The sequence below is a fragment of the Mizuhopecten yessoensis genome, unplaced genomic scaffold (genome assembly GCF_002113885.1).
Source record: "Mizuhopecten yessoensis strain PY_sf001 unplaced genomic scaffold, ASM211388v2 scaffold7887, whole genome shotgun sequence".
In the NCBI taxonomy this organism is placed as follows: domain Eukaryota; kingdom Metazoa; phylum Mollusca; class Bivalvia; order Pectinida; family Pectinidae; genus Mizuhopecten; species Mizuhopecten yessoensis.
In genome coordinates this window covers 189,302-216,911 of record NW_018407272.1, presented here as the reverse complement: position 1 = coordinate 216,911, position 27,610 = coordinate 189,302, and the positions used below count along the sequence as shown (strand labels likewise).

At 37.0% G+C, this 27,610-nt stretch overlaps 1 protein-coding gene across 1 annotated transcript in view; it reads right to left on the bottom strand.

Annotated features, from left to right (window-relative positions):
* Positions 1-27,610, bottom strand: part of LOC110454466 — a 145,372-nt gene that overhangs the window by 105,206 nt on the left and 12,556 nt on the right. Inside the window, exons 2-18 of the mRNA XM_021503970.1 lie at positions 17,418-17,529; positions 17,034-17,173; positions 16,413-16,518; positions 14,859-15,086; positions 14,070-14,294; positions 13,001-13,261; positions 10,950-11,189; positions 9,294-9,670; positions 7,405-7,455; positions 6,967-7,078; positions 5,347-5,601; positions 4,399-4,680; positions 3,678-3,917; positions 2,716-3,104; positions 2,258-2,305; positions 1,590-1,710; positions 885-1,124 (exon numbers count right to left, since the gene is read on the bottom strand). Of these exons, the coding sequence (XP_021359645.1) occupies positions 885-1,124; positions 1,590-1,710; positions 2,258-2,305; positions 2,716-3,104; positions 3,678-3,917; positions 4,399-4,680; positions 5,347-5,601; positions 6,967-7,078; positions 7,405-7,455; positions 9,294-9,670; positions 10,950-11,189; positions 13,001-13,261; positions 14,070-14,294; positions 14,859-15,086; positions 16,413-16,518; positions 17,034-17,173; positions 17,418-17,529 (3,427 nt within the window). The remainder of the gene's footprint in view (positions 1-884; positions 1,125-1,589; positions 1,711-2,257; positions 2,306-2,715; positions 3,105-3,677; positions 3,918-4,398; positions 4,681-5,346; positions 5,602-6,966; positions 7,079-7,404; positions 7,456-9,293; positions 9,671-10,949; positions 11,190-13,000; positions 13,262-14,069; positions 14,295-14,858; positions 15,087-16,412; positions 16,519-17,033; positions 17,174-17,417; positions 17,530-27,610) is intronic.

Genomic DNA, 27,610 nt, shown 5'->3' with positions numbered 1-27,610 from the left:
CTAAAGTTCATAGTCTCATCAACCTCAATATCACAATGTATTCATCAATTAGTGTTCATAGTTTCATTAACCCCAATATCACAATGTGTTCATCAACTTATGTTCTTGTTCTTATCCACCTCTTTATTATGATGTGTCCAACTAGTGTTCATAGTCTCATTAACCTCAATATCACAATGTGTTCATCAGCTAGAGTGCATATTCTCATCAACCTAAATATCACAATGTATTCATCAATTAGTGTTCATAGTCTCATTAACCCCAATATCACAATGTGTCCAACAACTTATGTTAATGTTCACATCAACTAGTACTCATAGTCTCATCAACCTAAATATCACAATGTGTCCAACAACTTATGTTAATGTTCACATCAACTAGTGCTCATAGTCTCATTAACCTCAATATCACAATGTATTCATATCAACCTATGTTCTTGTTCTTATTCACCTCTTTATTACAATGTGTCCAACTAGTGTTCATGGTCTCATTAACCCCAATATCACAATGTGTTCATATCAACCTATGTTCTTGTTCTTATTCACCTCTTTATTACAATGTGTCCAACTAGTGTTCATGGTCTCATCATCCTCAATATCACAATGTGCTCATCAACTAATATTCATGTTCACATCAGCTAGAGTTCATAGTCTCATTAACCTCAATACCACAATGTGTTCATCATTAAGTATTCATGTTTTCATCAACCCTAACATTACAACGTATTTCCTCTCTTACTGTTTATGATTTCATGAATCCAGAATCCAGAACTAATCAAGAATAGTGGTATCACAACATTATTTTACTTAAAAATCTTGATTTCACAAAATTACTAAAGCATCACATACCACCACAGTTTGAACGAAAATCACCAGGGTACTTACGCACAAAGTGCATTAGTCTCGTCACCTTCCCCATAGGCGAGAAGTGCACTGGACAGATCTATGATACATTTAACAGCTTCCCGTGGATCACATTGCCGTGGTGATTCAATGGAACAGATGCCGAGATTGGTGGAGATGCTGGACGACCAGTCAATGACACGCATAAACCTAGCTTTGGCGGGGGCTGGACAGGAATCCGTGTGGTTATGGATACACTGCAGCTGGTCAGTGAGGAAGGACCTGAAAAGACACAATATTGGTGAGAGGTATCTGTCTGTTCTACAGTTATATAAATTGGAGGGTGGTCAGGTGGTGCAGTGGATAGCCGTTCGCCTTTCAACAAGACGGCAGGAATTTCGATTCCCTGATCTGATGTGAAAAGGCATTGAGTAACCTGTCCAATCACGTGGGGTTTTTCGGTTTACTATTACATTTTCCTCCCACATCAAGACTCTCGGCACACTTCTCTCCGGGCCAACAAAAGTGATTAATATATGTCAGGGAAAACTTGTCCCTTGACTGTTGTAAAATCATTTAGGTTTATACTGTAACATACCTTCAGATTCCTCCCAAGTTGTAGAATTAGTTGCTAATCGTGAAAATCATAAATACTCCCCAAGTCTTTCTTTGAAATGTACATGAATCACTCGTCAGAATAAAGATACCTGTGAAGTCAACAGTTACATATTTGTTGCAATCACTTACCCACAAAAAAATTCTTTATCCTGTAGTGCCGTCAAGCCAGAATAGAGAGCTGTCTCAAAGTAACTTCCGAGGCACACAGACGCTTCAGTCAAATTACAACCGGACACATTCAGGAAGGCATCTGTGCAAAATCATATAGATTTTATGTAAATATATATACAGCTGTCATATTTTGGCCGCCGGGACAAATTCAGAGACAAATAACATATTCACACAGTCAACATGCTAACAGAAGTCTTGTGCAGTCAGATGGTACAAAGGTAAGTTAACATGCATTTCACCAAAACAGGGTTAATTCCTAAATAAAATGTGAAAAAGTATGGGGTCGCCTGTCCAACCAAGTGGGGTTACTCAAGAGTTTTTCCATCATTAAAACCCCTTGTACACTTTTTTTAATTTCCTATGGGCAAACAGGAATGATTTATACCAGTTGAAATCTTGTTTCAAAATTATTGCATGGCAAGTTTAGTTTAATAATGAATTCATGTTCATAGCTATTTACAATATCCATATTCAGCATTCTATAGAGAAAAAAAAAGTATATCCATGATACTTTATCACAAGATATATTGATTATATCTAATGTACAGTAGTCAAGAGGTTAGAGTTCTTTTTACAGACATGAATATTTACTTTCTCTTTAAAGCTACATTTCGTTGAAATCTTACCCCAGTCCTCAACATTTTCTTCCTTTCCATAGATCAGCTCAAAATTATCTGTAACATAAAAACCAGGTACCTTTGTCACCATCTGTTCAGGTATATATTATATATATATATATATATATATTTATTTAGTTACGGTCGTAATCGCAATTTATACACCAGTCACCATTTTAATTAATACCTGCATTTTTTTTTACAAAGGTTTCACTTTAAATAAACAAAAATAAAAATTACTAAGCATTTCACAAATACCGGTAGATATTGTAATTTTCAGGTCTTCCGACAAAAGGACTTAGTAAAGACAACGGAATACTTTACATATGATAAAAGAACAGTATTATACAAAAGTTTGCTCGCTGAATAACTATAGCATTACGGATATTTTATTTCATTGCAGAAAAAATTCAGAATGAAGTTGTTTTGCTAATTACACAAATGCTGAACTTAAATACTTTAACTACCTTCGACAAAACATCGTAGTCTCATTTGTTCCGAAATTGACCTGGCGAGCTCTGTCATGTAAGATTTCAGCATAATGGGCATCTGGTCAACACTTTCCAACACGCAGTCATGAACAGCGTGCCAGGCCTTGCAGAGGTGCATCTCTGTGGCATTAGGGTTGTAGAGGTATTGCGTCATGATGTCCATCCCTCCCATACACGTCGCATTCCTGGTGTAGGTGGGGCTCGCAACACCGGGGGGCAGAGTCGGTACAATGTCACAGGACAGGCCAGTTGCGTCCTCAAGCATTTGCTTTGTAACCATAACACTGAGTTGGTTCTCGTACACAAGATTGACATCGCAGCCTCGCAGGTGGAGACTGATACAGGCTTTGATAGCAGGTGCATTCCTGAAAATGTACAACATGAAATAGAATATATTTCTCTGCTCTGAATTCTTTTTTTTTTGGGACCTGCAGTTAATGGAATACAAAATTTCTTACCTGTTTCTATGAGATGATGCTATAACCAACCTTAACATTTTAGCAGTCATCATGTCGAATGTACATACCAAGGCAAAAATCATGCAAAGAATTCCTGTACTTCTACAAGTAATTGGTACCTTCCCCAAATGTTTGAAAGCCAATGTTGTAAGTTGTAATAGAAACATGAAAAGCATTTCTGTATTTTCAGAAGACATTGCTAATTACATGTAAATTTTAGTAGATGTTTTGTCAAATGTTGAGATGAAACTCATAAAAAAATAAAAATTCTGTGTTTTTTGAAAGATATATTAATTCTTAACCAGAAAATTAAAGCAGACATGTACATTATATCGAATGCCAAGACAAAAATCATCAAAAGGATTCATGTACAGCACTTTTATCAGATAATGCTAACTAACCAGAAATTTTAGCAGACATAATGTCAGATGTCAAGGCAAAGAATTGAAATTAAAAAGACATTTTAACAATGTAACATACGTGCACATTGAAGCTGGTTCCGTGAATCCTGCGAAGCACGTGAGGTAGTTTGTGTTGCACACCAGCTGGTTTTCGGCATAGGTAACATTACATGGGTTACGAGTTTCCATTGACATGTTGGCACACAAAGGCATAACTGTTGCAGCAACCGTCTGAATAGAAGTATTTAGTGCGTCCTTCTGGGCTTCAGTACATCCTGATCCTTTCACCATAGCACACACCACTGCCTTATGACCAGCACTGGAACAAAACCCCAAATTAGTAATTCATTTTTTCCTTTTTTTTCCCTGTAGTATATGTACAAGTAACATAGACTTTGAACTATTGAGACTTCTACGGTACATCAATAGAAACAACACTTAACATGTAAGAACCGTTTAAAAGTTCTTTAAAATAAAAGAATCTTCAGCTTATCATAATAGACAGTTAACCAAGAAACAAGAATAAGGAATAAGGTATTTATAGTACTAAATAATTATTTACCATGTACAGATTTCACAAACTGATTAACTACCATACTGTTTAAAGATAACAATTTTTTACCTGTGTTTTGTTACGGAAAACTGTACAAATATCAAAGCATGGTATATGTTGACATCTTTTTCACAATAATTTGTGATTTGGAAACAATCAATTTTTCTCAAGCTTCCCCCCCCNTACAAGTAACAAAAATTATTGGAACAGAAGAAATCTGTATGGTAAAATAATATCATCAACTTACTGGCACACCATCTCCGGAACTTTCTCAAGTGCTGGCTTTGCTGCAGTGAACAAGTTGACACAGTCCATAGCTTCTTCATATGCACATGACGACTGCTCTGCTACAAGGTGGTCGGACAAATATGTCAAGGACTCGCACAAATCGGGCGAAGCCATCGGAAAGCATTTGTGTCCGACCATGGAGACTATGGACTTCGCAGCAGCCATCACGGACGTCAGGTCAGTTGAAGACGTGCAGTTGACGGTATGATACCACATACATTGAACAGCCTTACCGGCCTTCCTGTAATACAACACACGTTCATTGTATAGCATAAACTCAGTCTGGTGCCAAACGCAGAGTTCTGACATTGAAGAGCAAAGTTTTGGAAATGTTTTTCAAACTTGGAATTAAGTATTGAAATATAACAACTTTCTGAAAACAACAAATTTCAATTACCATTTACTGAAAAGTGCTCTTCTTATTACAAGAATCATAGTTAATATTCACACAAAAAATCCAAAAAATATGATCATATTTTTTAATACATGTACATCATCACAGTATTCACGGTAAAAACAGATTCTTATTGACTAATTACACTTCCCTACATATCTCACATAAACACTTCATCCATTATACTGCAAAATCAGTAAATACATACGGTACTCTGTGAGGGTGAAACAGAAAGTGAATATTTAGACTGAATCAACCCAGCGTCTCTTGACCCCTGAGAAATGCTCTAAGCAATCTTGCAGTCTGGTCACCGGCATCCACTCAATTACAATATTTTGTGTATATCTTTAATCAAAATATTTTTTTGCAAAGCTGATGTATAGATTTATTAAAAGTCACAAAATGTGAATGATTTGCTGTATTTAAAACCCTTTTCGTAAATTATCTGTCGATATCTTTCAATCTTGTAGATCAGTCATTCTAAAAACTACGAAACTGATATAAAAGACTTACTCGCATGAATCCTCGATATGGAAGGCTGACTTGGTGGGAAGCTCCTCTAAGTACCAGTCCAAACAATACTGTGCCGTTTCGGGTGCACAGCCATCCATCTTCAATTTGGAGTACTCGGACATTTTGTCCGACGGACAGTAGGAGACTTGCAGGATACCGGTGATTTCCTTGGAAGATTCGAACACGGCCTTCCTCTCGGCCGAGCACCCACTTGTGTGGTTTTTGATGCACTCCATGACCATATTGTAACCATCCCTATTTAGAGAGACAAGAATTGGTTTTATTACAATAAACCACACAGACTGGCACAGAATTTTCTTTTGTCACACTCAAGTGAAGGGTTGCGGCCAACATGTACATGTTCTTCCTTCCATGTCTGTATTCCGTCTTTGCGTTTTGCAGAGTTATCTTCTCTTGTGAGTGAGCAGGTATTGATTGTTACGTCATTGGCTTGTGTGAGAAAATTACGCCGTTTTTTCAAAAATTGATGACGTTACTCTCACAAACAATTGACGTAACAATCAATACCTGCTCACAAGAGCAGATAACTCGGCAATACGAAAGAACGGAATGGCCACTTATACATCTGCTAAGAAACGATGCAGTGTAACCGCTGTGAAAGCAAAATCACTTATTTTGATGTTGTCCTGTAATGATATAACCAATCAAAATTCCCCGACTCCTATATTTAAGAAAGACTTTTTTTGCATTAACCATCACCTTTCACCTTTTTCTCATGGAAAATCTAAAAGGCTTTGTGTTAAAGAGGTAAAAAGAGTTTATTATCACTAAAATGATCTGCAGGAGTGCACCATTTCTTATAGAATACCAACCCTCCAGTAGATTTTGAAAACTTCTGCTTGACCAACCTATATTTTCATACTAAATACAAGTATTGAATGTTTCACTAGCTCCAACATCAAACATAAGGTTGCTACAGGAATAAAATATCCCTTGGTGACCCTACGAAATGTAACAAACAACTATTTCTTGATACGAGCCCAATCAGAGAGATCTCTTAATAATGTGGGCCGACTCAGAAATGGTAAATTATGGTCAATCTTTTTTTATTTCTAATAATCAAATATTGTGTTTGATATTAAATGCATCACAGACCATACACCAAGCACCATTTTTTCTAAATAACATCGTCATATTTCTTTTGAGGTGCACTTTTATAGCTGTTGTCGTAATTAATACACTGCATTTAATAACGTATGATTCTCAAAGAAAAGTTAAATTAAAAAAACTTCCAAGAAACACTTTTTTATGGACTCAAATCCATCTCTTTTCAAGCACAACTTTATTGTTATAACAAATGTATTTTATGTAAAATATATTTTTACTTTCTTTTTTAAGTAAAATTAAAAGACAAGCCATTCTGATTGATATGTCTCGCTGGTGCCCCGCTTTGACCATCAATGCACATGTCAAGTTTGGTTGATCTAGCACTTATAATTTCAGAGAAACTTACTTAAACGTAAAAACTTAATGCTGACACCGCAGCCGGAAAAGCAACACCTTAGTCCCGCTTCCGCTACTTCATGGGGGCGAGACAAAAAACGGATTTTATTTCATATAATATTTTGCACATCCAATATTGGCAGAAAATAGCTTTACCTGCACAAGGTATGTCTGTCGTCTAGAGACATGAACTGGTATACCATCATAGAAGTGGTGTGCATTGCGAAACAGTAGGCAGCCTTCTCCGCCTCACAGCCTGGTTGATTGGCTAAACAGGGAGAAAAAATCACAATTAAACAACAGATACATTTATTCCTGTAACATTTGATGTTTCTAGAAGATGAAATTATCATCGCCTACCGCATAAGTCAATGAAAACACCTTTCATCTAAAAATTTGATACAGCAAATAGCTCATATTTCGGATAAATTACACTGATGTGCAGCCAGATTTAAGAGCTGGGACTGAATTTTTGTATGTATAAATACTGGATATTTTCATCTTTGATAAGACAACTCATAAACAGATCTTTTACTTAATTCGTGTTCTCCACCATTTTTTCAATCATATAAAAAGAAGTGTGAAGGTACCTACCCGTCTGGGCTGCAGTCATATTTTCAGTAGACATTGTCTTTAATGAATCCTCTGCAAAGAGACAAACAAATAGGTTTAGGCATCATCCATATTTTTTTTGGCGTGAATGTCAAGCATTATCGGTACTTGATTTACATATATTTTAGCATGAATATCAGGCAATATTGAACATTGTTTCGTTGAGGCCATATGGAGCTCTGTGGACCAGAGGTCTTATTTTGCATACACCATGTGGGATCAGTACGTCAAGACTTTTAAAGGAACATTATTTATAACAAAAAAAAAGATATAGTGTACATTAAAATCTATTATCAAGATATCCTTTGCAAGGGTCTCCATGCAAGGCTTTCCTGTGTTCAAATGTTACCATCGTTCCATCAAAGGACTTGGGGGCGTTATGGGTCATTTTTGGCCTCATAAAACATGAAAATCTCAACTTGAATTTGTTTACCATTTTATATTATAAACATCATATTGGTTAATTGGGGCTATCTTTCTTGGTGCAGATTTTGTCCAACGTGCATGCGTAGATGCCCTATACTACCAAAGCAACAAAAATGCGTTGCTATGCAGAAATAGCCAAAATATGGTGTTTTTGGACAGTTAGCATGCAGAAATGAAATCCTCCGCATACGACAAACAACAATTCCTTTCTACGAATGAACACTGGTATGACAATGAACACTGGCATGACCACGAACACTGGTATGACAAGGAACACCGGTATGAGAATGAACACTGGAATGACAATGAACACTGGTATAACAATGAACACTGGTATGAAAATGAACACTGGTATGACAACAAACACTGGTATGACAATGAACGCTGGTATGACAACGAACACCGGTATGACAATGAACACTGATATGACAATGAACACTGGTATTACAACGAACACTGGTATGACAACTAACACTGGTATGACAATGAACACTAGTATGAGAATGAACACTGGAATGACAACGAACACTGGTATGACAGTGAACACTGGTATAACAATGAACACTGGTATGATAACGAACACTGGTATGACAGTGAACACTGGTATAACAATGAACACTGGTATGACCATAAACACTGGTATGATAATAAACTCTGGTATGACAATAAACACTTGTATGACAATAAACACTGGTTTGACAATAAACACTGGTATGACCATAAACACTGGTATGATAATAAACTCTGGTATGACAATAAACACTGGGATGACAATAAACACTGGTATGACAACGAAGACTGGTATGATAATGAACACTGGTATAACAATGAACACTGGTATGACAACGAACACTGGTATGACAAGGAACACTGGTATGAGAATGAACACTGGTATGACAATGAACACTGGTATGACAACGAACATATTATGAAAATATGTGTTTTTGATTCTCTTTGTGATGCCATATCTCCTAAACCAGTTGCCAAATGAATTTGAAACTTCATGTTTGCTTAGGTCATATATTCTCGACAACGAATATACCAACTTATTCTAAATCCCCAATGAGGCCGGAAATGACTCTTAACGCCCCTAGTCCTTTGGGTTTATACTACTTTGTTGTTAACACTTGGGTATTCTCTAGTTTTCTTAAAGGGGAATTTTTTTCCTAGCCGTTTATTGTATTATTTAACGCTTATTGCTGACTTTTTAGAATATCAAAGTGACTAGACACTATGAGTGGTCATGTGGCACAGTGGATTACACACTCGCCTTTCACCAAGATATAAACAGGTATGGGGCCGGGGTCACTTACCAAACCACATAGGTTTCTCAGGGTACTCTTGTTTGTAACAATTTGTTTCATAATAGTTGTGAAATAATTCAATAAATAAATTTTATATTCATACTATGCTAAATAATTGTCCTCATCTTGACAAGTACTTACCTGGATACCTTGTACACAAGTACTCAAACAGTTCTGTTCCATATCCCATCATCTTCTTAATCGCGAAAGCTATCATGGGGTGGGGCTTAATTTCCTCTTTTGTTTCACCGGCGGTGTAAAGGACGTGACACATGTCGCGTACAATATCACTGCCATTCGTTAGAGCATACTGAAGGGCCTGAAGCATCATCATGCCGCCCTCAATGTGCCTCGGGTCGGTGACGGAGTCGTGCATATCATCGAAGTGTGGTACCATGCAATAAGGTGTGAACTGGGAAAGGTAATGGCGTACAGTGTAGGCGATGGGGACCATGCCGAGGGACATGACACAGCCACTGGTGTACATCTTCACACACTCAAGGGTTTCCTTCATCATCCTGTCAAATAGTTGTCAGCATTACAAGCAAAATTATGGAAAAAACATCAGTTCAAATAACAGTTTGAAATAAGTTTTGTTTCTAATTTTATAATAAGGAAACAAGGTTGTTAATTTCTTAGTTATTCAGTTGCTCAATGAAAATTTCATAAATCCAAATTTTCTTCTCTGATTTCATATTGAAATTTGTAATAATCTCTTGTTTCTGATTTGATAATAATGAACCGAAAAATGTTAATTTCCAGTTATTTAGCTGCTCAACGTAAATTTCATGAATCCAAGTTTTCTTCTCCGATTTCATTTGAACCTTTTCTTTTGAAAAATGTAAAAATCTTTGTTTCTGTTTTTATTACAATGAAACAAAAAAATGTTAATTTCTAGTCATTCAGCTGCTCAGTGTAAATTTCATGAATCCAAGTCTTCTTCCTGGATCAAATTTTAACAATTTCTTTTAAATTGAAGAAAACATTTTATAGTGCTCTAAATCCTTCAGAAAGTGAAATCCTTTTTGCAGTGGGAATTTGAAATATTTGATTTGGTTGATACTAAGTTTTAAGAAATATTAATATCAATTAATCATTATGATCAGTTTAGGGTTGTTTCAGAATTAAATTTCTCCCACAACCACATGGAGGTATACAGAGGTTCCCCAACGAGTGATGGTTGGTTACCATGTTTGTCTAACTCGAGTAAGTTAATTTTTCAATTGTGTAAAGGCACAAGGTTCACCCAGTGTCTTTTACATTTGGAAAATTAACTACCTCGCGTTGGATAAACATGATAACCAACGACCACTTGTTGGGGCACCTCTACGTATAAGAGCGGGAGGCACTTTTCAGAGGCCAAACCATCCGTCGAATATTGAACCTGATTTAAGATTAGAAAATGTAAGCAGACATAGAGTTAACAACTCCATTTATAACAAATTTGTAAAGGTACCCCACATATCCCATACCACTAATTATGAAACAGCCCTTACTTTTTCACATTTCTATATCAAAATTCAATATGTGATTTCTCATTTACATGTATCTGAAATTCTTTTTCTCTTCATGTCTGTTTTCAATTGTATAATCTCTCATTTTCTTACAGAAAATTGTCTTGTTTGATGTGGAAGAATTGTATGTTTAACACGTCCCAGAATATAACAGTATATTAACCCATTCATCCCTAAAGTCACATTTGAACCTTACCAAATCAAAGACTGGGCAAGTCCAGTTTAAACATGTAGGGGTGAATAAGTTAAAAAGAGAAGAAGAAATGTGTACTTAAGATCTTACATGCAGGATCTGCCGCTACTAAAATCGTCCTGTGTGACCATTGGGAAGCACTTGTAGAAAGCTTCCATTGTCTGACATTTTTCTTGTTTACAGGATGATGACGAAAGCAGCTCCTGTATCGGACAATAATCTGCAACCTCTCCAAGGATATACCAGAAGGCGAAGTTAACTCCCGGAAGTTGGTCCATCCTGCAGCCGGATATCTTGCTGTTTACACACTTAGCCAGCTTACGGACTTCCCTGGAAATCACAGACACAATGTTATAGAGGCAAAACCATCAGATTCTGATGAAAGGGAGATAATTCATGTACACTCTGGTTTTCATTTAATGTCATAATTTTGAATGCGTTTGAAAGGTCAGGTGGGAACAGGGGAAAAGGCTACAGAATTTTCCAATTCATGTGATATACCTATGTTCAGTGATGTTATATATACCATATATTTAAGACACAAGTTTTTTGTCAGAATATGCATAGGAATAAAAAATAAATAAAAAAAGACCAAAATGTAGGCATATTGGCATAGGTTTCCATACATAGAAAATTTCTTGTGGAAAATATGCAGGCGTGAATTCTTTATATAAATAATGAATATGCATAGGAATAATTTATTGAAAAAAAAGACACTGACAATAGAATAGAACGCATGGATTTTTTTACAGAAAAAAAACCAAAAAATAATTTCTTTATATATAGAAAATACATTGACATATCGTATCATATCATAAGTTTTTTATGAACAAATTTAGGCAGAAGTTTCTTAAAGAAAGGATATATCTGTGTATGCTCCATAATGCATTATAGGTAGAGTGATCAATGTTCTAACTTCACATGTAAGGGATGACAAAACAAGAGGCCCAGAGGGCCTTATCGCTTACCTGGATAATAAAGCAACCATGGGAAATTATTCTTATTACAAAACCCTCTCCAATGGTACTGAAGAAGAAGGATTTTAAAGATTCAAACCTCAATTTCCTCTTTTGGGCCTGACAACTCTGCATCCAGAGGGGCCACACCCTTCGTTTATAAAATGTTTTAGTCCCCTTTGCCCAAGGATGATCCAGACCAAATTTGGATAAATCCCTCCAATTGCACAGAAGAAGGATTTTAAAGATTTAAACCTTAAATTTCCCTATTGGACCTTGCAACTCTGCACCCAAAGGGCCCACACCAACAGTTTAAACAAAAGTTATTTCCCTTTGTCAAAGGATACTCCAGGCCAAATTTTGATATAATCTTGCCAATGTTACAGAGGAAGAAGGATTTAGAAGATTTAAACCTCCAATTCTCCTTTAGATCTCTGCGCCTCTGCACCCAAAGGGGCCACACCAACAGCTTAAACAAAATTGAGTTCCCAAGGATGCTCCTGACCAAATTTGGATAAAATCCCTTTATCCCTACAGTCGAAGAAGGATTTTAAAGATTTACCTCTATTTCCCCTATTCCGCCTCACCCCTCTGCACCCACAAAGAAAAAGTTGACAACGGACGCTTCGGTAGGCAAAAGCTCACCTGGTTTGAAGGACCATGGTGAGCTTGTAAGGCAACCTAAAAACTGTGGACTTGGACGACGTTTGAAAATTTAGGATTTCACGAAAGTCTGTAATCAATTGTACTAAAATTGGATTTCAACAGTATTAACCTCTGATGGGGCCAAATGAAAAAAATCTTGTGTTTAACACTACCCACCCTAGATACTTGTGCCTACCCTAAAGTTTTCATTGGCACCTAGTCATATGCACTGTTAAAGCCAGAACTCCTGCTCTATATAAGTATAATAAAAAAAAAATCGCCTTCCTGCCTTCTCTTAGTTTTTCTGAGGATGTTAGCGGAAACACCATTTTGTTTTGTTTTTTGGCCTAAGGTTCAAGTCTGTACATTTTGTAATTTCAACAGTTATAAATGTTAAGAGAGAAAGGATGAAGTAATACCAATGTATTTGAGGTTTTTTTAACAATATCCAGTAGGTTTTAAAACTTGACTTTCCTGTATTTCTCTACCTTCCTGCTATACTTTCACAACTCAGCTAAAATATCTATCAAAGTAACTTACTGGCACACAGTTTCTTTGCCGAGAATCTCAACCTCGGCTAAAAGGAAGGGTAGTTCTGCCATGTTGGTACACATCTCAGCCTGGGCGACATCACACATTGGTTTGGCCGTTTGCCACATTTCACAATCATCCATCTCCTTATCCATTTTACAATAGTCTCCAACGATGTTGTTAGTTACCATTTTTGTTTTCATAACATTATCCAAGGAGAAATCCTCTAACGAAACCTTCATCAGTGAATCTTCGGCATATTTAAAGTAACTGGAATAGAAAATTAAAAACCTTGAATACAAAGTTTAACCTTCCATTTACATTGTGTAGTTGCTGGGACTATGAACAACAATTAATGCAGTGTATTGATGAGGAAATGGCTAGATAGTAACTTTCAATGGCTTGCCTAGGTAGTCGGTATATTCAATTCACGATCACATGGGTTTTGTCCTCCTACATTAAGAGCCCCTGCGTGCTTACTTCAGGGCACACAAGAGTGATTAATTTTGATTTTAAAAACTATATACCATCATCAAGATGCACAATTACTTTCAACAATGATTCTCAGGCTGCAGGTATTACTTAACACTACCATGAACAAATTAGTTAAATAATAATCAACAATACTAGGCTAATGATTTGAGGTTCTTATATACCATTTTATCGCAACCTAGATCGTAAGTAGGTCAGAATAAATTGAGGTTCTTATATACTACTTTATCACAACCTAGGTTGTAGGTCATATAAAAGCGGTTCTTAAATTATTATCCATGTTTATTGGGCATTTGCAACCAGCCAATATCTTTCTCAACTCCCTGGGGAGTATATGGCCAGTGCTGCCATTTCGGCCCTCACAGCTAGCATTCAACAATACCAGCACTGCCCAACCACATACTTATTTACAGCTGAGTCGACGGGAACAAGCGGAATAAAGTATCTTGTTCAAAGATACAACACAGTGTCATTACATGACTCGAAACTTGCAACCCTTCGGTCACGAGCCCAGCATCCTACCACTAGACTAGACTTTGCCTCAGTAAATAAATTTCTAGATTTAACCACAAGTCTGCAGACTTACGGACACACAGTTTCGGGTGTGGTGAAAGGGGTTTCTGAGATGGCCATGAATGCTGCCAGGTTCTGAGTGATAACATTTTCAGGAACGGCAGAGAAGGAATCCGCCGGGCAGACGACTTTGGAAGCTTTGTCGAGGTGAAGAATTCCCATGGCAAGCTCGTTGTACTGATCCGCAGGACACCCAATAGTGTTGTTTATTATACAGGTAATGGCGTTCGTCAAACGTCTGAAATATAAATAAACTTCATAATCTGCGCCTCTTAAACACATGTATACTATACAGAATCACTATTATAACATACTGGAAATGTACACATTTTAGGGGTATTCTAATTTTAGTGCTTTTTGCATTTTGAAAATTTAAAGATTCTGTAAACTATTCTGTATCATGTTTTGTGAATGCGCCAATTTATCAATGCGCTAATCTGTCAAAATTTGATAATACACAAAATGTTCAGCCCGTTAAAATAAGCACTTTTAGTGAGCATTCAAAATGATTTTTTTTTTTTGTGAAATTCATTATAAACCATTTTTACTAGTTATCTTGTGAAATTAAATAGATACATGAAAACTGTGGTGGGCGGTGGGAAGAACACTGCTATTGGCCGAGCATTAGCTTGCTTTTTTCCAAACAATTGTTTTCAGATACATGTATATATATAACAGAAGCTTAATTTATTGTAGGAGGTACATGATGGATCGGTCCCATTACAGGATCATGCAATACCATAAATATACCAGGCATTCCAAACTTCATATAAAATTGTTAAGATGTCTATGCACGACCTACCCACACAGGATTGGAGACCTGTACATGGTAGCTAGGGGGGACTCAGCAGCATATTTGGCTGACATGAGACATTCAAAGGCGGCATCTGGATGACAACCTGACATCACACATGTAAGGGAGGAAGTCAAGCGGATTTGATTGGTGATGATCGACTTCATACGCTGGACGTAAGGATTCTTGCATTCCTTAAGTACGGACTCCAAACAACCACTGGAGTGGAGGGACTGCCTGGAAACAATTGAAACAAACAGTCATATAGAAATGGCTAGATTTGGAATTGAACCTGGGACCTCCAAAGCTAAGACGGATGTTTCCCTACTAGCTGCAGAACTAACCTGGTCATCAGCAATTAATGGTCCAAGGCCTCTGTTCCACTAAATTACTTCCTGATCCATTTATTCAACGTGTGAAGTTTACAACCCCTGAATTATCACCATGGTTAATAACTCTTGGTGTCATAATGACTTACAGCTAGTAAGACTGTCTCTTTAACTCATCAGTGTCAGACTTAAGTAAACCGAATGTCCTGGATTCGAATTGATCCCTACCAAAGGAATTGATTAAAACAATAATGACCTCTGTAACATTGTATGTCTCGAAATGTCCATATGTTTAACTGGATATAGACTGGTTTATGAAATCATGTAACGTTATATATAGGCTATAGCCCCGAGTTCCTTCTGACCCTGACACCATACATTTTGAAAGATAGATGTCTGGTGTCCAAGCGAGTCTGGTGTCAGGGACAGAGGAAACACAGGTACTTAAGCCTCGTCTGTCAATACAGCCATAATATAATCAAGATCATATTATGGATGAATTGACAGACGAGGCTAGTACCTGTGGAGGACAAATGGGCTAACGTCACGCTACCACAATTGGTGCAATTTTGATACTTCAGTGATATTTAAAAATTCAGATCTTGTATCTGGAATGTTTCTTGATTTTTGACAAAGACTACATATATATATGTTGGTTCATTTTCAGAAAAAGTTTTAATTCTAAATCATATGATTTTGAAAATAGAACGCTAAACTCGCAGTGAGATTCCTTCCGTTTTCCGGCCTTGATTAGTACCCAAATTGCTACACCATTATTATCACAGGCTATGAAACTTGTTTTTAATTTTACAAGTTGATGTGCCGACTGCAACAAAATTTATTGCTTTTATAAATACCATACTGAACTACATTTGTTTATATACACTTTTATAATATCCAGTTATAAGGACCAGAAATCAACATTTAAACATGCTTAAATTTAACACCTTCAAAATCCTCCAAAATATCGTCGATGTACGTCATTTTTACTGGTTTTCTGACATGTTTACTTTGAAGTCATCGAGTACTCTTAGAATGTTCCTGAAAACAAAACTATTCGGTGGAAATGCTGATAAATATCTATTTAGTTATACTGTCAAAGGAAAATGCTTAAATTTAATTTTAAAGTACTATTCGAACCATTTTCTGGCCGTGTACCAACTGGGGTAGTGTCCAACTGTGGTAGCGTGACGTTGGTCATATTTCATTTGTTTCAAAATGTTTACAATCATACCAGCATGTCGCAGGTGAGTAGGCTTCTGCTGCTACGTAAAAGAACCCCATGAGACAATGGCCTGCAGTTTCCATGGGACAGTCGTCCATTTCTTTCCGCTCTCCATCTAAAACAAAATTCCATTTCGATCAGCTGGTGTTTGTTTTGATTTTGTTTTCCCGCGAAAAGATTCGGAGGTGAAACAAGGGAGGGTACTCGTCACAATTTAACTTAAAGATCCTTGCACGTAGTTTAAATAATTGAAAAATATCTTAGTGGAGCCTATTTTCCCTCACATATTTCTTTATATTTAATATATTTCATAATATTATGCATAAGCTGTTTCCAGTTATAATTACTTAATTAAAAATAAGTCTTAAATAACTATCTCCTCTATCAAGAAAAAAATATGAAATAAAAGCAGACAGTTATTACGGAGTAATGATTCTGAGTTGATACATGCAAAATTGCATATATGTATAATGGTCAAAGGTGTAGAAAACCATTTGTAACAAAATTCTGCTTAAGCATTAAACAGATTATCTAACTTAATTATTTCAAATCCAAAGTCATATTACCTATATATTATTTATTTAGTTTACAATAAATACTGAAATAAAAAAGGAACTTATGAATGCATACCTTCCATACAGACGGTGTTGGCTACACTGGAAAGGAGGGGTACGTATGGCTCTAGGGCCTGCATACCGCGCCAGTTCCCGTCCGACATTGGGCAGCCGGACATACTGTCTTCAACGCAGTCCCGATATTCATGTACCTGCCTATATATTGAATGAGCATAAATAAACGATCATGGTTCCAAAAATAAATAATATTATGGAATTGATAAAAAAAATATATATATACTTTTAATAAATCGGCCTATTTATCACGAAAAAGAACCGTATATTACTATACTATAAAGTTACATGCATACGTTAGTATAAATGCATGATATTGTCACTAAGTTGACTTATACTATATCTGTATATAAAGATCAACAACATCTCCATAAATATTGCTTACCAGCAGGTCATTTTCTGTTCCTCTCGGGACATGCCTCCTCCCAGGATTTTGACGGTCGCACCTGCCATCTCAAGGAAGCAATGTTTGGCCTTCATTATATTGCAGCCTTTCTCTGTAAAAAAAACAAAAACAGAAAAACAAAATTAATTTCAATTGCCGTTGATGCTGTTTAGAAAGAGGACATATTATATTACCTGAATCATTTGATAGTACTGTTAAGGCTGTATGCTACCTTACATATATGTGAAATGGTTAGAGTTATCTCCCTTCATCCAGTATGAAATACTTCGGAACTACCCCAATGTTACCCTGTTTGTTATATAGAGTTGCTTCATTGAGTTGCTTTCGTATTTGTCATCAGTTTATCAATTCTGGACAAGTAAACTTCACAAAGGAAAGATCTTTCGCAGCCTTTAATGTAGCTATTTTTGCACGATGACGGTGAAACTTTTTTTCTTCACACAGTACAACCACGTCCCCTTTACAGAATTCATGATTAAAATAGCCGATTAAGTCTGAATAATTGTGTGTAGCTATTGCGAAATTTTAAGTATAGTGGTTCAGGATTTCAGGTGTATCTCCACGCTATATACTAGAGTTAGGCAAAAGAAGTCGCCTAGCATTCAATTGAAGCTCCTATTTTCGCATCATCCCTGATTTACATTTGCTTTAAAGTCGGATCATAGCAATAATGATAAAGATAATGATAACAATAATAATATACAACATTTATATATAGCGCCCTTTATAATTTGTAAAATTACCCTAAAAGCGTTTTAAAACATATGGATACTAGTATTACATGTATAGTTATAATTGTTAAGCAAAAAAGGCTTAGAATCACCATTATACATTTAGAAGTATATAGTCATCTCAATGTGCACATACATGAATAAATAAAGGGTGGTATGTACATGATGTCTGTGCAAAGAGCCTAAAATGCAAACATGAAAAGTAGGGACATGGCCGCGTAGGACTAAAAATTACATATACGGAGTTTGAGGGGCGGCCATTCTTATATATGGTTTCGTTTGTGTGTGTGGGGAGGGGGTCGTATACGGTACTGGCGACAACGGCTTGGAGGATTTCACAATGCATTTCTTTCAAACGATTATAAATATCATCAATTACTTAGTTCATGGTAACCAATTATCATTATAAAATGTGAAGCGATTCCCAACAAACTTGTATACTGCGTGTTAATTGTCTGTTCCTTGTGGGAAGGACTGTGAAAGCTACATAATTGAGATCGAACTATGTACATGTAAGCCGACAAGCACTTCATCGTATGGATTTTTAATGTGTATACATTAGAACGCGAAAAAATCACATTCTCTTATGTTGTTCACTAAATAGGTTTTCAGCACAGCCACCTATCAGTAGATGCATGAACGAGCAACCTAAACATAGATAATGACTACAGACGTTGTATGGTTTTTACAAGTACTCTTCTTCCAATCTAACGAAAGAGAGTCGTATTTAAAATACACCTGATGAATGTCTGGTTAAGCTGTTTCTGCGTGCTCTATTTTTATTTAACCGGGTCTACATTGTCCCAGTGTCTGACCCGTAATTCTCTTACACAATGGAAGCAACATGTTTACTTGTATTTTGAAATAGAACGAAAACGCAAACAGCAAGCGTGAAGGCAAACAGAATCAGGACAGGTATTAACATATGAATAATCACCTTGTGTAATCATATTTGATTCACAAACAACACACATCATTGTTCAAACTGTTTGCTTTCTTGTCCCTTTAAAGTGATCATGGTGTGACAACAAAGGTTACGAAAGTATATACACATCCATCATTTGTAGCCGTGGTGATGGCCAGTTGAGTGGCGTTAGCCAGACCCCTGCGCTGTCCCTCGCAGGGACCGGGGTACACCTGTACTCCTATAACATAAGAGGTCGTTGGTCGGCCTTTTTTTCTATCGGATATGGTTATGGTTTTGTCGACTGCGACGCGGCGCCTGTCAAATGTATCTCGTCGTGTGAACCTCTAACACTGTTGGGGTAGGACCGGGGCTGCTAAAGGGACTACCTCGTCCAGAATTTGAACAAGATATGTGTTGCATATATTCATCATTTCACCATGAAGTCTGACTGGATCTAAGTCCACGATTTTACAAATTATTTATATGTGTCACAAATATAAATATTTCTTGACTGGATATTTTTTAATTAAATGAAAAGTTAGTTATTTGATTAATGTTTCAGACTGGCGATTTCAACTATTACCTATACCATCACCATGTCAACCACCGATCAATGTTTATTTCAACTATTACCAATACCATCACCATGTCAACCATCGATCAATGTATATTTCAACTATTACCTATACCATCACCATGTCAACCATCGATCAATGTTTATTTTAGTAAAATAACTGTAACAAAATTAGCGTCCACGGTTCTGATAGAGACATTATAATTGAATATAGAAAAGATCAGTTTTCTTCCTCGTTACTGCTCGAGTAATGAAGAATTTTGGTCGGGATTGTAGTTCAACGCAAATACTTTCTGTGGAGTCCTACTGTGCAAGCAATACGGAACACATGAGGAAATGATTTTACTCCTAGACCTGATTAATTACTTTTTTCCGAACCGGCCGGCCAATTAGAAAGCTGGTCAAAATAGGAACTAAGGGTATGACGCATACCATGTTTGATGAGGAGAGAAATAATGAGAACTAACATGAGAAATCCAAGATGGCTGCATGGCGGCCATTTTGCTTTTCTTATCCGTATCAAGATGGAGCGCGAACATCTGTTGGCCAAGAGGATCATGAACAACAAGTACTATCATGATTCTTTTTGTATTAATTGAGAAATAGACACAATACAAATATTTGAAAATGGACGCCAGACACAGAGGAAAGGGGCTACTATCTGATAAAATTAATGGTAAGCTAAAAACATGAACCATGAAAAAAAACCTGAGCCCTATCTAGGTACCGACATGTTGTCTGTAGTAAAATCCAAGAACGAATTGTTATCACCAACGGTTTAAGACACACGGACAAGATGTCCAATCGTGTGAGACACTGAAGTATCGTAGATGTACCACGGCAATTAATCTTCATTAGCGTAGATCAAAGCATCTCCGATAGAAAACCCGGACTAATTAGTTTAATGCACAGAATGACGCACACTATACATTCAATCTCAAAGTAATTATTTTACGTACTAGTATCAAACATTACGATGATATCAGTATAACAAGTACCGAAGAAAATGGAAAATAGTGAAATGATATGAAAAAATGCCACCCTCAGCATACAATTATTTGAACCGAAAATTTATCTAAACCCCTGAAAACGTCTAATATTACCCTGAACACAACAACTTAGGTCCAAAAATTGCTTAACTGTAACAAATTATCAGGCACCTGTGATTTAAAATAGGACTGGTTTGAGGTTTTAGAAAAATGTAATCCCCAGACTTGAGGTGACCGAATGGGGTCATGTAAGACACTTGTGTGGTCATTGGAGCGATATATTCACCGATAGAACCCCGAATAAACTGACCACAATAGATTTCCAAGGTCTGGACGTGACCGTTGTCCGAGCTCAGTGGGGTATATATTAGATAACCCGCCACACAAACGACCACCACTCTGCTAACAATAAACATACACAATGATTCTTGACGTCTCGCCTCAGTTGGTGAAAATTGGTTAGCTTTCCGAGTTTATAACTAAAATATTCAAATCTGGATTTTCGAAAGTCTTTTATAATTCATACCAAGTTTTCGTAATTCTTATATTTCAGTTTATTCCGATTAACACATATGAAACTTTAGTGACATAATATATTGCATTTTAAAGTAAAAAATAAATAAATACATAAATAAAAAGTTTGCGCTGCATTGGTAAAGTAATGACAGGCTGCTGGTCAGTCGCTATGAGCTGGACATTTTCACCTGCGGCGACACTTTTTACACCTGTCAGTATTATCCATATCAACACAAATAAAGCAATAGGTATAACATGTCCCCAACATACTCAGTCATGGCGCAACATACTCAGTCATGACGCAACATACTCAGTCATAGCGCAACATACTCAGTCATGGCGCAACATACTCAGTCATAGCGCAACATACTCAGTCATGGCGCAACATACTCAGTCATGGCGCCAGCTGATCTGATGTACACGTTGTAATGTTACGAATACATTTGTGTCTCATAATATAATCATACCATTCAAGTGTTAATTGAAACGGATTTTTTTTATCAAATGGGGCGGTGTGTGTGTGTGTGTGTGTGTGTGTGTGTGTGTGTGTTACATACTCGTATGTCGTGTGCTGGATGCAATATGACGCCAAATTATCTGTATGATGTAATGATTTATAGAGAAAAGTATTGAAGGACCCCTTTCCCACAGTATTGTGGTTTTTCAGATATACAGTTAATGTCGTTCGTTTTAGATTCAACTGCATGGCGATTGGGACATGACACTTTTTGGTTACTGGGACCTTGACCTATGACCTATGAAGCTCATCAGGGCAAACATCATTGTGAAGTTTCATGAAAATGTTTAGAGAAATATAGTCGATAGTGACTATAAATGTTGTGACGATGTAATTCTATTATTAGTAATAGCAACATTGTCCTTTGACTGTCGTCAACATTAAATCATGATTGGTTTGGTTTTATTTTGTTACATCTAAGGTCACAAGAAATACTGCCACTAGAATGATAATAATGAGTGTGCTGTTAGAATTCTGTTTATTAACAGTGACCTTGACCTTTGACTGACAATGCCAGATTCGAACCCGTACATGGCTTTCAAACGGCAAACATAACTGTGAAGTTCTGTTTTAAGACCTTGACCTTAGACTTATGATGCCCACATATTTGAGCTTATTTCACGGACACATGTAAGAGTACAGCTACTAGGGCGATGATAAGGGTTGCAGATACTAATTACAGTGACCTTGGCCGTTTTCTTGAAAACGTTTATATTGAAACTTGTTACCAGGGCATACGTTCAAAAGAAGACGGCGTCAACAGGTGAAGGTGCAACTCAACACATGAGGATATAAGAACACGGTCGGTTTACCGTTTCTGAAGCTGAAATTGTTATCAAAAGCTTATGTCATATGACGACGTATCCACCGATGACGATGCCACTATACTTTAGAGTGTCATGTTACTGAAAGCTGGCGTAAAACTAACATTTAGAAACGGTACTGAAAAGAACGAGGGATGGCTAAGAACAGGATTAAAATGTCGCTGGACGCTCTGTTTAAGCCATACAGAGGCATTTTAAAATTAAGTCTTGATCGGGTAGTATGATTTTCTAGTAACTGTTAGTAGTCAATCCATTCCATTAAACTTGTACTATTGTATATGGGAATTTTCCCAGGTGGCTGAACATCATTGAACCACCTTTCGTTCCATATGACGTCAACCTACGTGTTTTACAAGAAATGCGATAGCGTACACATCATAGTTATTTTATATTTCCTTTTTTCTAATCCACATCGAACGATGACGTCAAGAATATACGGGTCATATTTATGACATTGAAACCGATTAATGACGTTATGTGTCAAAATGTCGACAGGATTTAAAGTGCATTCAAATAAGTTGGCATATTTATTACGAGTTCTACTTATGGTATATATAATATGCAGAACGTACACTGCATATACAGAAGTTGGTTTAGGCCTATGAATAGTAATACCCTTAGTATACTAATCACTCTTGTTGGTCCCATACCTTTTCACGTCCGATCGGGGAATCGAACCCCGGCCGCTTTGGTGAAAAAAGGCAAGTGCGCTATCCACTGCGCCACCCGACCACCATTGGTTTGATTTTATGTTAAGCGTCATTTTAACAGCTAGGGTATTTTAAGGACGTGTATCCGTATGTGTGATGTATGCGAGTTTGCCGGAGGCGCTATGTTTGTGTATTTATCTTTTAGCGATAGAGTGTATCTAATGTCCAACTTTGCAGCGCTGTGTCACTGAAACACAATGCCGAAGGCACCCAGCACAATTTCCCAACCGGTCCTACTATATCGACAACGGGTAATCCAGATTCTTTATCAACCCAGTGGTTGTTCTTGCCCTGTATATGCTGAATGCTAAACAGGGAAAACTTTTGTATGAGTAGTATATCGACCTAGGAGCAGAACCCATTACCTAACTCGCACTGGTTAACGTTTTACAATATAGCCAAACTTGTGGTGGTGCCGAGACAGAAACTACAACGCACAAGACAGGATGGGAAAAGACAAGACCCAAACGGTCGTCATTTCACTCGTTCATTGCTTGTATTTAAGGAGTTTACATCGAAAAAACAGCCAAAATATGGAGACAGTCCTGGTTGATGAGGGGATGGGGTCCCTAAAATGTACTTTTGTAATAGGTCTTCATAGGGAAATGTTATAACTTGGACACAGGAGGATAGCATCCCAACCAGGCCACATTATCCCATAACTATGACAACGGGCTCACTGGAGCTTAGTCCAAATTATTCTGACGTTTTATCGATTTTTTTTATATATAATTCGGACTAACTGGAGCTATAATTCTTTGGTAACAAGGTATCACCACCGATATGACAAACGTAAGATGTTTTGTCATTACAATAGATAAGAAAGCTCAGGTGTTTAAATTGGGACAGGAGACCAGTTTTGGTTTTGTGTCAGCGTCCGAAATCGGAGACCATAGAGGAAAATAACGAATCTACAGACGATCCGATAGTTGGCGTTTCATTAGTATTGCTGAACCTGTCGAGTATTTTTCACTATTAAAACAAAATATACGAATGGGAAATGTTATTGTTTCACGATTTCAAACGAGGCTGATGAGGGTTGTAGGACCCTCAAAGTTTTCATTAAATTACCCAGAGAAAATAGTTACATGGAAACCATCCTCGAATTCCAGAGGTTATGCTCACTTAAGCTCTCTGCAATTCTGGAATATGTCATGACAAAATCGAGGGCACGCGATTAGCTATTTATTATTGCTATTAGGTGAAAAAACTGGACTAACTTTTGAATGTTACAGAGGAGCAACACTCGACGACCGTTACGCTGTCGCTCGATTCTTTGATGTATGTCAAAAGATCGAACTTGGCTACATGTATCATCCACAGGGTGCTTGACATATTCCAGGGGTGCAGGGAAAGTAAGAGAGCGTTACTTCTGGAATTCCGAGGTGGGGTCCATGTGACTATCTTCTCTCAGTAGCACAAGGAACACATTAAATAATTGTCAACCCTCATCAGCCTCCTTTGTTGAACAATTATAACATTTTCTTATTATGTCGGATAACTTCTTCATTTTCGTAGCCAGAGAAACAACATTCGGATATTCGAATACCACAATTAACTGCCTATTTTGTATATTACTATGTACTCGACGGGGAAAATCTCATTTTACATCGGATTAACTGTGAGATACTTCCAGTGACGGACTATCTGTGAGAGGAAGCAGACTATTCACAATTGTATATGCCAGGTTGGAACAAAAAGACACTCGTTATTGACAAAAATAACTGAAATTAAAGACTATTGAAGAAGCAGAACACTTCACACGGTCTCCCCCTCACACGGAGACAGGAAAACTACCAAGGTGTCCTCAAATAGATCTGTACCGGCTGGCGTCATTCTGTCATTGTATATCTGTAACACAAGTCATGCAATACCATTTGTAGATTTACTATGCTGGAATTGGACACGGGACGTTCAGATTAGCGACTTTGGGAGGGTGAAGGACGAAGGGCCAGCCAAATATGTGAAGGTTTTTTAAAATGTTTCCCAAAGGAGAGGCCATAATGTATCGCTAACGTATACAGCAATCTAAGTAATCTCGCAATCACAAGACATATCTATAAATAAACTCCGATCAAAAGAAATCGTGACTGCCGTGTATACGGTCTTGGCTGTAAATGGTATATTAACGTAAAAAGTGTCCACAATGACACGCTATCTTTCAATCGTAGACTGGAAAAGACGTTTATATATATAAAAAAACAACTGACAAAGGCCGCTATGAAAGGTGTGCAGATGTTTTTAAGACTTTCAGAAAAGAAATGAATTTCATTATTAAATGGTTCCCAGTCGTTAAAGAAACGGTACAAAAACAACAGACATCACATTCAGGCTATCGATGATTTAAAGTGCACATATTTCATTTTTTAAATTGTTCGGTATTGGTATTTGCCTTTCGACAATCGAGTAATCGCATTATGTTTCAATTATAATAATGCAATATTATAATCTGCGTCGTAACGCTAACCGCTACGTCGAGTTTACATGTGTATTGGAGTACATGCCAATACCGTAAAATGGAAGACTGAATTTGTCAACGGTTGCAAGAAGATTAATAGCCTCCCTCCCTCCTGCGCTATGAGAATATGTTTTCCGCAATTTCCGTGTTCATGAATCATCCAACCGTGGTGTAAGGTCTAAATGCTATTTTTCCGTCAGCAAGCTGTGATTTAGTCTCGCCTTACCTAGAATCTCGCTCTAGAGACTCTCCAGAGCGAGAGTCGGAGTGAAGCGAGATTACCTGTGCTTAACAATAATTAGTATAGTGCGACGCTTATAATTATATTGATTGTTTTGTTTTTAATTGAAGATAGCTGCAATTATTTGAATACACATTAATTAGATGTTCCAAATTCATTTCGCTTGTAAATCTTTTATCTTTCACATAACAAATCGGATAGGTAATGCTCCTGAACACAGCGACCTGAAAATTTGTTAAAGCTATTTTTGGACATAATTAAACTAATTAAGGTGTTCAAAGGAATTTTACACATTTAAGTGGTTTAGATCAACTTTCGGTGATGATTATTATCATTGGGGCTGACATTTTTTTCCGCAATTGATCGTAAACCCTTAAAATGTGTAAAATTACTCTGAACACCGTATAGTTTAGGTCCAAATATAGCTGTAACCAATTCTCAGGTCCCTGTGCTCCTGAAGTACAAGTTTCGGTGATATTGTCGTAGTCCATTAGGAGTCAATACCCACTGCCGTGACTATGTATGTATATGTACCTGTAACACAGCGTTAATACAGCGGGTATCACAGTTACAATCTCGGACACGACGTGTTGGACACGCTCTGTTACACCGCTCAGTCTTGATTAAATCAACATTACAGCTACCCTACACACTTAGGTAATTAGTTCATCGTATATTATCATTTAGAGTTTACTCCTGTGCTAACATTAAGCAAATGAAAACTATTACCTACTAGTATTTAAAAGTGGTTTTATAGAGATCGTGTGAAAAGATTGACACCTATTTAACGGACTCCTGTTCGGGTAGCTGTGCCAACGTAAACTAGTGTATTAGACTCGTACTATTTATTTAAAGCAATTTTTAATGGACCGATATCATCAGTAAAAGTGAATCAGTAAAACCGATACCTTTATTTTTTAATACCGAAAATAAATATTTTTGATGTTTATTATGTACATATTAAGTGAACTTCAACCAGTTGAGATAGCATCCGTCCCGACATTTATTGATATCACCACGGAACACATCACGTCTACTTTGTCACTACTTAGTGTGTACATCAATGTACAAAATTTACTCGCGAAAACCACTTATACGTGTAGATCGTTTACGTAAGGCTTGTTAGAGGTTTTTGGTTACCTTTCTGTGTCCTCGAAACCGCCAGGGTAGAGGAAGAAATGTACGGCTACAATGAAACCGGACCAATATAAAATTCTTCATCCCAACCCCAAGATATAAGATGTATTTATTTTACAATAATTATGACACATATTTTTGTCCAACTTTATATATCAATCACTCTTGTTGACTCATACATATATATAGAAATGCGAAGGGGTCCTCATGTGTGAGGAAACCAGAGCAATCGGGAACCGTCGGCACTTTCCGTAAACGAGAAAAAAAAATTCTCGTTTACGGAAAGTGCCGACGGTTCCCGATTGGAAACCAGAGTATCCGGAGAATATTCACTTGCGCGATCCGACCACGGTTAAATAATATATTGTAGTATATATACTCTGGTAATGGTTAAGTATTCAGAAATAATGTGTTAGGGATGATCTCTATGTTTGTATATATGTTAGGATTTCTCTCCTTCGAACGTCTTCGATCATGACTGGTGTGCACATGTGTTGACTAGCTCAGCAATACCATTTAAATGTAATTCTGTATCGAACAAACCAAGCGACACATTAGACAACGAGAA